Source organism: Paraphaeosphaeria sporulosa, assembly GCF_001642045.1.
Source record: "Paraphaeosphaeria sporulosa strain AP3s5-JAC2a unplaced genomic scaffold CC84scaffold_4, whole genome shotgun sequence".
Taxonomy (NCBI): Eukaryota; Fungi; Ascomycota; class Dothideomycetes; order Pleosporales; family Didymosphaeriaceae; genus Paraphaeosphaeria; species Paraphaeosphaeria sporulosa.
The window spans coordinates 2,990,959-3,001,637 of NW_017253363.1; the positions used below are offsets into that span (position 1 = coordinate 2,990,959).

Here is a 10,679-nt window from a genome sequence, read left to right on the forward strand (position 1 = left end):
AAGGGAGGGGATAATATTATAAACTAGAAGGTAGAAGGGTGGAGTGGGCGCTTATAAAGATATAAGGATGTAGTAGTAGGATTATAATGAAATAAAGAGCCACTAAGCCACTTAGATAGTAGTTACGTAACCTACTTAGCTACTTAGGAGTCCTAAGTAGCCGAGTAGACATCCTATATAGGAACATAAGTATGAACTCTTATATTTATATTTAACCTATTTATTAATCTATTATTTAGATTATACTTAGGCTATATTATTAACTCGTTATATCTCTACTAATACTATCGTCTTAATAAAACCCCTTCCCTTCCCTTAGTTGTCTTGCCCGAGAACCAACCCTAACCTTTAGGACTAGCTACCCTTCTAGATTTAATACTTCCTACTCCCTACCCCTATAGATCTACACTTATGCGAGATGTCCTAGGGATAATTAAACCCTATAACCTTAAGAAGACTACTTCCTATACTTAATATTTAGGAGTAGGTCTCTCCCCGCAATAGACTATAACCCTAGGGTAAGAGAGTGAACCTAGAGGCCTAAATGGATAAGCCTATATAAGTCTATAATACGGCGGATCTTGCGCCCACTGTAGAATAACCCCTAGGAGGGCGGAGTAGGGGGGTATATAATGGGCTACGCCCTAGAGGTCTTATCTTGGCCTAGGACCGGCTGTGACCTCAGACCTAATGTTAGCTTTAGGGGGCAGATATATAACTTTGGTAGTAGAACCTTAACTTCGACTCTTCGTGAATTTATAAATATTTATTCTGGCTATCTTGGCTCCTTAAGCATCTAGCCCATAATAGCTTATTACCTTAGCTAGCACGTCTAGGGACTAAAACCTTTATTATAGATACTACACACCTACCACCACTCTTCCTCTAGTAGCTAATGCTATCGCAGATATTCCTTAAAGGCTTTAACCTAATAGTGGCTAGTAATAAGCTCTACCTTTCCCCTAATTACGCTCTCCCAACCTTTAAACGACGGCCACTTTAAATCGCCCTTCCCAACGCTCTTACCTATGGTGATAGTGGTCTCAGCCTAGTCCTTCTCTTTTAGGTAGTCTAGCATCTACTATACGTGCGCCTTAGAGTAAGTAACCTATAATTAGTGGCTTATACCTCGCCATAGAACGCCTACCTCATTAAAAATCTAGTGGAGGCGATGCTTATGGGCTTTATTAATAGGTCTATTTACCCTAATACTCCATTCTACAGTGAGTATATTGATTAGAAATCTAGCCATTACTAGTAGGTATAGCGTAGCTTAGTTATAGATAGAGTCTACCTCCTAAATTTCCTTACCAGCCGTACGTTGCCTTTTCCCTATTTTAGTAGAAACATTCACGCCTTTATGCTTTATCATAGTTTCGCTTCTATTAGGGTAGAGCGTCCAGGTAGAGCGGTGTTTAGGATAATAAGAGGTTATTTATTAATTAGGTTAAGAGTTCGCTAATTAGCATTTCTAGCACAGACCTCTTGCCCCTAGGGGCAAGCGATGCCGAGGCCTGTTGACCCCGCTAGCTTTTCTCGCTAGGGCTAGATTTTGTTCTTTGCCCCCAGGGGCAGCCTTCTGCATTCTTTGCCCCCGGGGGCAACCTAACCCTACCTCAGTGGTACAGTTTAGGGACATAGTATGGAGCGCAACACTAGGAACGACGTCCTCTCAACACTCTTCAGGATGCAGGAGCAGGAGGTCTTCCAAGGATCTTTGGGCCTTTTCCAACTGGATGGTGACGAAATCTCGAAGAGAGCCCATGCTGAAACTGGTGTCGCGATATGTGACGGTTTCCCCATCCTCAGACCACATAATGTAGCCAAGATTGGTGGTATTGCTAACTACTTTCTTTGCGTAAGATCGCAGGCGATAGGCCCAATTAAAGGCAGTCCAAGTACCTCGTCTCATGAACCGCATCCTCATCTCGTCTAGCAGGTTAGAAGGATGTTCTACTTCGCCATTCTCTACACCGGTAATTACTCTTTGCACAATAAGCATTTGAGCCATTTTAATAAACTTAGACAAGTCTGGCGAATAGTTTAATGTGCTACGAAACACGCCACTAGGCTTCTCATCAATGCCCAGCACAGCAAGGAAGCTGAGGGTTACACTTTCAAAGTAATCTCCCTACAGAGTGTGGTCCAAGAGGGAAATGCACAGCAGCAAGTAAGCCTTGTCCATGTCCACTGCTACCGCAAGCACCTCATCCCTATACAGCTGGTCATCGCTATGCACGGCTCTTAGAGACATTAGCTTATCAGCAAGCACCATTGCCTAATCTAATCAAGAGAGCTGCTCAGTCGTGAATTGGTGAAGAAGTGGTATTTCTTGGTTGGGCAGGCTTGTTTAGTAGACAAAGCAAAGAAGACGTTTCCATAGATCTTTATACGCCTAGAAAGTTCCCTTCTAGAGCTTGACCATGATTATGCGCTCTTGTTTGGTAGATCAATCTATAAGGAAGCTGTTTATCTTAGCTTAGTTAAAAACACTAATCCAATCCTCGTAAATAGACTGGTATGCTTACTCAATGATGCGGTCGAAGCTCTCTCCCATAACAACCAGAGCAGCCTCGGTAAGGGGGTTGGGCATGTATATAAGAGGAGCCACCTTAGTCATGTCTAGACCGTTGAAGTAGTGGGGCCACCTCGTCATCTCAAGCCAAGGGGACACCTCTGTCTTTGCGACTGAATTGCTATACGTCTATGCTACGACTTGTCATTCAAGTTCACACGCATATAGTTGCTCCTTAAGAACAGCTCTTAGGAGATCTATCTTGCACGTGTGGAATTTGGCTTTTAGAGCACCAACCTTAGATAGAACATAAACTACGAAAAAAGAGCTCTAATGGCATGAAGCAAAGAAGCTAGCAGTAGACTTCTATAAACATTGGCCCCTTATCTTCTTCAGGTATCTCTGGTATTTTTCGGGGCCGACCTTTTCTCTAAGGAAGCAGTCAGTGCTTATTGAAATGCTGCTCCATAGTTTCTTGCGCTGTTTTGGTCTTTAACAGTATATACGTGCAGCGACTACATTTATAGCCACGATAGAGCTTGAGGTCCGGAAGGGGCGGCTCCATGGGCGACGGCAGCGGAATTTTACAGGTCCTGGGATTGAGAATATCATATTTTTCCTCGAGGCGCCTGGCAAGCGTTGTAGCTGGCCGTTGTGATCTGGAGACGCTAAAATCAAGGCCAGCATCACGACAAGCCTCACGTGCATATTGCTTCTTAATGTGGCTGGCAAGATGCAGGGGTGGAACAGCGCAGGCACACGGCTTGCACACAAGCACTTGGTATTGTGAATAAAAGACAAAGAGATCCGTCGTCGTTAGAACTTGGTCGTATCACAAAGACGTAGAGGAATGACAGCATGAGGTTGCTAGCAAAGGAAGTCTATAGAGAATCGAGGAGGCTGGGCTGCGGCAAGAAAAGACGCGACCAAGGCGCGGTCGTGCAACGCGTTTTCGGGCCTACTAACACGCCCTATCTCCTATCTTTTCGTATCCATGCTCTTTCAAGATCGGGGCTTTTATTATCAAGGAGGAAAGGACATTGGTGAGTTTTGGTGAGGCGAGGAGAGGGCAACCAGGCAGACAGGGTTAAGAAGCGAGTTTGCTCTTGATTGGCCCACAAACAGGATGAGGGTTCGTCTGATTAAAGTATAAGTCCTAGAAAGGGTGTGTAGTCATACGGCTTCGTAAAGCAGAGCTCTATAGGGTGAATTCCAAGGACACCAGAGAAGTGAACCATCGCATTGCAATGCATCTTTCCGTCCAAAGAAACATCTGTCTAGAACATTGCAAGGAGCTGGAAGAGCCTCTCGCAGAGAGAAGCGGACATATTTGCAAGTCCCACTCCGCTATCTGCGTCTTTGACGGAAGCAGCTGCTTGACCCCAGATTGAGTCCATCAGTGCAGTCTGTGCGGCGGTCAGGTGCAGGCCTGTGACGTCGCTAGTTCGATCCCTCGTATTCCGTGATAATGCTCTGATCCGGAATATGTAGCATAGGAAACGTTCATGGTAGCTGTAATACCTACGTCGTGTTTGTCCGCGTTGGGGAAGCTCAAACGGGAATGCGAGAAAAGACGGTGTCCAGCTCCGAAGCCAACAGCGCAGTACACGAGGGGTATGCTTCAACGTCTCCTCGCATCGCTGGAACGTGGTTCTGCTGGCTTCGATAATCTTCAAGATAACTCTTTCCGACGCTCCTGGACTGACACACTCGAACCCGTTTCAGAGACCTAGTAGCAAGTCGCCTAGCGTATTGGCAGAAGGTAATGACGCAGCCGAAACAACAAGGTGGATAGGCTTATTAGCGAACCATGAAGGCCACTCGCAACCTCGGAGCCACTCCGTATTTTCATCGTGGTCCAATTCTTCGTCTAAGGCTACACCTTCGCTTTATTCGTTCATCAAACGCTGCTTCTCCTCCATCTCCAGCAATAGCAGGGCTTCCTCCTCGTTGTTTGGGCGGTTTTGCGACAACTGCGAGCCGGCATACATGTCCGGGTGAATCGGCGCTGGCTGATCTAACTTGTCCACAATCCAGTATGCCCGACTATACTTTGTCCAGCTCTGCAGCGCGCAACTCATTTCAGGTTCCTGTTTTCGACAGTCCACAGCATTGATACCGTGCTCTTTTTTTGCATAACGCCTCATGCGGTCCCAATTAACGGTCTTAAACACTGAACAGTTCGAGCAGCAGTAGCCTATGCTGGGCGCAGCTAGATAGGGAAGTGGTGCAGACCCATCTGCACGGGGCTTGAGATCCGCGATACTCCGCACAGCTGGTAGTCCATCAAACTGCGCTGCTATCGTACGTCGCAAGGCAGCTCGAATTCTATAACCGTTCCGCAAATGGATATCGATGTGCTGGTACGGGACCGCGACTTTACAAGGAGTGCACACGATTACGCGTTCGCTGGCGACGAAGGTGAGAGGATTTAATACGAGAGCATTGGCCTGGCTTTGTCAGTTCGGGAGTATCAAGGTAGCGACGGGTCTTATAAATAAAATTGGAGCTTCTATGGATTTTGGGGTTTCAACAACCCACGTCGTAGGCATGCTGGATTAGGGTATGTAGCGTACATAGCAAAGAATCTGAAGAGAACTATGGTAATTGAGGAATAGGGGTTAATTAGATGTTCAGCTGTGCCCAGATAGAACCGCACAGATACCTAGCGTTATACCGAACTAGGATAGAATATTAGCACGATCAACAGGACGGATTCGCGCTATGCCTTTCTGAGATGAGTTAGAGGCAGATACGCAAGACAGATTCGCGCTATTCCTTTCTAGGAAGAATCAGGGGCAGAATCGTAAAGCATCATATACTAGGAATTGGGATTCAAAGAGTTAAGGGTTCCTACCTAGGCGAAATTGTTAACAAGATAACTAATATAACTCGTCATTCACTTTGAAGCGGCTTTATTAACCAACTAAAGAATCCGTCTCAACCGTGTCGGCTCTCCCAGAGCGTCCAGAAAAGCGAGTCAGGCTTGCTCTTCAGCTCACGAGGATCGCCTACCTCCACAATCCGTCCCTTTTCCATAACAACGACGAGATCCAGGTCCGCGATAGTCTCCAGCCTGTGCGCCACTACCAACATCGTTTTCTCCTTGAAAACCTCCCGTAGCACCTTTTGCGCCTGCTCATCTGAATAGTGGTCAACGCTACTAGTGGCTTCGTCAAGGAGCACAACGGGGCTCTTGCTCAGCAGGGCTCGAGCTAGGCAGAAGAGCTGTTTCTGCCCGTGAGATAGTCCGAGGCTCTCGAAGTCTACGTCCAGACCACCGCGGCTGCTGATGGTCTCCCACATGCCCGCACTAGATAAGGCATCGATCAGGATCTCGTCAGCGGCAACCGTCTCTAGAGGGTCGAGGTTTGTACGGACGGTGCCTGGTAGCGTCACGGAATCCTGGGGGAGAGCTGTGAGGTGGGTTCGAGGTACTACGCTCGGCACCAACGCCAAATCGAGCCCGTCGATTGTAATTGAACCTGACTGGGTTTCCAATAGTTTCAGAAGGCTTAGTAGCAGCGAGCTCTTACCGCTGTATTGTATGATATGTAAGCCGCTGTTCAGAGTGGCGGCGTGAAGGCACGCGTTGGAGAAAATACATACCTTCCTGTACGCCCGCAAATTCCCACCTTCTGGCCTGGTTGAATCCGAAGCGATACGTCACGAAGTACCGTCTCATCTTCCAGACTGAAACCTTGTCAGCATCTAGGTATACTTCAAGAAAGTGGGGCTTTGTCATTCACAACTTACTGGTAGGTAGCAGTAAGTCCATTAATCTGAATGACGCCAGTCGAGGGCCACGACACAGGCGCCTCTAGAATTTGCACTCCAGAGTCCTCTCGGGGCGTGTCTCGTATGAAGTTGCGCAATCGAGCGATAGCGCCAAGAGATGTCTCCATATTCGTCCAAGATATTATTACCCTCGAAAGGCTATTGTTAAAGCCAATGAGAGTTACCATGGAAAGGCCGATCGCGCCGCGGGATGTTGTACTCGTAAACCCAACAGCAAAGCTCACTAGAACGATGGCGATGCCTGTAACAAACAGGTCCATGACGACGTTCAACCATCGTTGGACGCAGAACAGGAGATAGAAAGGCTTCTGGGACTGGTCGAGGAACCGAAGATTCTCCTCCTGGAAGCCTTGCTGCCAGCCAAAGGCTCGAATAGTCGCCACACCGTTGAGCGTCTCGGTGAAATGCGTATATAACGGCGACTTGGACTCGAGATCGAGATGTCGGAGCTGACGCGATGTACGAAGATAGTATTTCTGTAGGAAGTATAGCGCTACGATGCAGAAAGGAATCACGGCAGCAACGTATTGTGCGCCCGACGCAATTACGGCAGCATTGGCAAAAAGGGTGAGCGAATCTATAGTCGTGGCGAAGAAGGCCATTGGCAATGCCTGGTCGATGAGTGTCATGTCTTGGCTAAAGCGATTGAGGATGGTACCACTGTCAGTTGTAGTGAAGTACCACAGCGGCGCTCCGACAGCTGCGTCCAGCAGAAGCCAGTGAAGATACTTGGCCGATTTTGGGATGATCAAGAAGGTGACGAACCAACCTACCATACCAGTCAAAATAACGGTGGCTGTTGCGAAGACAATATAGCCGCTGAAATATGCACCACGATCTTGGTCCACGCCATGCTCAGTCCAGATGCGTACCCTTTGTGACTTGTGTGATTAATTTATTATATCATCTGAATTATGACTGTGTTCGAAACTGATCTTGGAGGGGGGAAGAAGCTTGCCCTGTAATTGAGAGAAATAGAACATACCAAACAATTGACATCTGTTTTACGCCGACACAGCAAATGGCGATAAGTAGGAATCCGAGTGATAGAGGTATCCCGGTCGACTTCAGATAGAATTTGTATAATGACCGATCCCCGGTCTGTCGTGTAAAGTCGCTCTCATCCTCCCCCGCAGCCTTAGCAGCGGCCGAATCAGCGGTTATGTCGGTGTCTTCGTTTTGTATATCTTCAATTTCATGACTGGAACGCGTTTTTAACGCGAGGCTTCTCACATAGCCGTCCTGAGCCTGCAGCTCGGCAAAGCTGCCAGTCTGCGCAATACGGCCGGATGTTTCAAGCACGATGATATTGTCTGCAAAGGGGAGTTGGTGGACTAAGGAAGTTGTTAATAGACACCTAAAGTATTGCAGCATTCGGCTGCGATTCGGCGCATATGGCCCACGTACTTGCGTTGGTCGCTAGCAGCACTGTTGCGCCCTGCTTTCGCAGAATTCCGACGACGCAGTTGAAGACTGTTCGGGAAGTAACGCTATCAAGGGCACTGAAGACGTCGTCGAGCAAGACAATAGCTCTTCGTGCGTATAGTGCTCGAGCGATTGCCTGTACACAAGAAGTGATACTGGGTCAGCACATTAAGATACCAGGCTACTAGCTCCACGCCGTACCTACCACTCTTTGTTTCTGTCCTCCACTAAGAGTGATGCCCCCACTCCCAACCAGGCTCTTGTCGCCCAGAGGGAATTGAGAGATATCGGCGTTGAGGGCACAGGCATGGCACACGGAGGCGTACCACCTCTCATCAAATTGCCCCGGACCAATGATGTTGTCACGAATGGAGATGTTCCGGAGCCAAGCAGTTTGGTCACAGTAAGCTATCGATGCGCCGACGTCCTCAACCCTAACTGTCCCGCCAGAGAGGCGGATCTCACCCAAGATACCTCTAAGAAGGGAAGACTTACCGCAGCCTACAGGGCCAGCGAGCATTGTGCAGCTGGACTTTGGAAGAGAAACGGTGATGCCCTGAAGCACAGGCTCTGTCTGGCTCTTTAGCGTGAAATTGGCATGTTCTAGGACAAGTCGAGTGGCGTGTGGCTTTCGAATCAAGGGGAGCTCGATATTTGAGTGTTCTTGCCTTTGTGCTAAGACAAGATGATCGCTCTCGCTCGTAGACGGGGATGGGATTTCACCAGTGGTACTTGTATCGATCCTTTTATCCTCATGGCTTTCCAACACCAAGAAGGCCTGGATACGATCAAAACAAGCAACAGATGCCTTGAAGTTTGGGATCGACCCCATAAGGTTGGCCATGGGTGACACGACAAGCGCCACGATAGACAGACTGGTGAACGCCTCGGAAACACTAAATGCATCAGTCCCGGATTTTGTCCAAAACACAGCTGCTGTTATCACAACTACTGGAGTCGCTTGGTCCGAGAAGTTTGCTAAATTGAATCAGTCTTGCGTTTTTGTGCAATGTATGATACAGCATACCTATCAATACTATCTTTACGATAAACGCTCTAAATATTTTCGACAGCTCGAGCTCGCTGGCCCGAAGGTCTTGAATCGATTTAGCAATATAGTCAGTGAGACCCATCATCTTCAGGCCCTTGATCTGCGTTAGCATCGAAGATGTGCTGGAAACCCTTTTCTGTATAGCTTGGTTCCATATCGCTCGAGCGGGGCCAATGCCATCGGTCGCATAGTTCGTGGCAATAACGGACACTGAGGCCACACACATACACTTAGCTAACATCTTTGAAATGAAGCGTCAAGGTTTACTTACCAACAGTTGGAATAACGACGAGGAAGCACGCAGGTCCTATTTGTCTTTCCAGGAGGTAGACAGCAACAAACAGCTCTACAACACTTGCCCAGATTTCGTGCATCAGCTGAATACCAGTGGCAATACCGTCCACGTCAGTACTCATCAAAGTGACTGCGGCGCCCTCTTTGGCAGAGGTAGTATCAAGACCGATGGTCTTCTTGAAGATCAATGGCACAAGGCTTCCCCGAAGTATTGTGATCAGCTGAAATATGAGATGGTTGTAGATGACTCTTGATAGCTTGTTGGCGGAGGATGTTAGTTTGATGGGATCTCTTCGTTTGGGGACGAGCCAACTCACTGCAAGCCCCAGATAGACCAGACACGTAGCACCAATCAGTCCACCGGCATTACCAACAGCATTCCGCTGATCAGCACCTCTATCGCTCTCCCCAACAAAGCTCACAACTCGATTGATCAGAAAAGGCTGGGCGAAGCCGAAGCCAGCGAGACAAAGACGAGGGACGACTGGAGCAAGGAAGGCGACCTTGAAGGCAGAAAAAGCCGCCTTGATGAGAACATGTTTCCCGCTTCTGTCGCTTGCCTGCCAGACGGCATCGAGCTTGGCTAAGAGCTTAGGTGAGTCAAACTTGTTGCCAATACTGCCCAAGTCTCTGACCTGGAGCAGACTTTTGAAGCCGTTCAAAAACAGCCGATTCAGCCACCAGAAGACCGACCGATTGATAGGGCCACTGGTTGCCTCCAAGGCGAGGTTCTTGGTCTTGTCGGTCACCAAGGGGCGCTTTTGTAGCTCTTCAAGGCATACAAGCACAAGCTTTGTTGCCAATGAGGCGGTAAATAAGGCCTGTATTGGGCCACTGTCTGGGGATCTTAGGAACAGTGTCCTGGTCTGCGCGAGGTCAAGCAAGATGGAGAGGGCGAGATAGCTGACCAAGAGGGTCGACGGCCTGATAGACCGGCGATGCTCTGTGTATGATAGTACGACAATGACGAATGATCCGATGAGATCCAAGACAGAGCTAGCGAGTGACACCGGCGTCCTAACGGTTCCCGGCAGCGCCCAGAGCGCAACAAGGGCGATTTGGACCCAAATCAACGTTGTGGCCGCCGCCTGTGTGTAGAAGAAACAGCATTAGCGTTTTCTACAAGTAATTGGCGATACTGAATGTCCTCGTCCGTCCCCAACGACCGACTTACGAGCTTAGCCCACAGGAGCCATCCAGCACGCACACGGGTCTTCACCTGCCACAGCGATGTTGCTCGGGCTATAGAAACCAAAATAAACAAAACAGAAGGGAGGATGCCGAGAATGCTCTGCTCGAAGAGGAGCGTGAAGTCGAACACATCGTGCCGCTCTGGACCGAACGCCATGTCGGCAGTGTCGCGCCTATAGGATATATTCAGACCATGATGCAATTCCATGGTGTCCTTTTCAGTAGATCAATGGCAAGAGAGCTTCGGATTACTAGTTTGTTATCGGCAATATAATTCGCTATTAAAAGTCAAATCAGACGAGGTTGGTGATTCTTGGGTCAAAGTCTGCGACAGGATGGGTACCTAGGGTTAATTATTATCCAGCTGAGCTTTAGTGTGTGATTACTAAGTTCTGCCAAGGGGAG

General features: G+C 48.4%; 1 protein-coding gene across 1 annotated transcript; it reads right to left on the minus strand.

Annotated features, from left to right (window-relative positions):
- Positions 1 to 5,362: 5,362 nt before the first annotated feature.
- CC84DRAFT_1195787 (P-loop containing nucleoside triphosphate hydrolase protein) lies at positions 5,363 to 10,431 on the minus strand (the record flags this gene model as incomplete). Its single annotated transcript, XM_018181419.1, has 9 exons — positions 5,363 to 6,053; positions 6,125 to 6,208; positions 6,272 to 7,186; positions 7,299 to 7,647; positions 7,721 to 7,874; positions 7,944 to 8,716; positions 8,766 to 8,999; positions 9,061 to 10,171; positions 10,207 to 10,431. 9 exons carry the CDS (start codon positions 10,429 to 10,431, stop codon positions 5,456 to 5,458), a joined length of 4,443 nt encoding a protein of 1,480 aa, XP_018038086.1. The 3' UTR covers positions 5,363 to 5,455.
- Between the last annotated feature and the right edge of the window lie 248 nt (positions 10,432 to 10,679).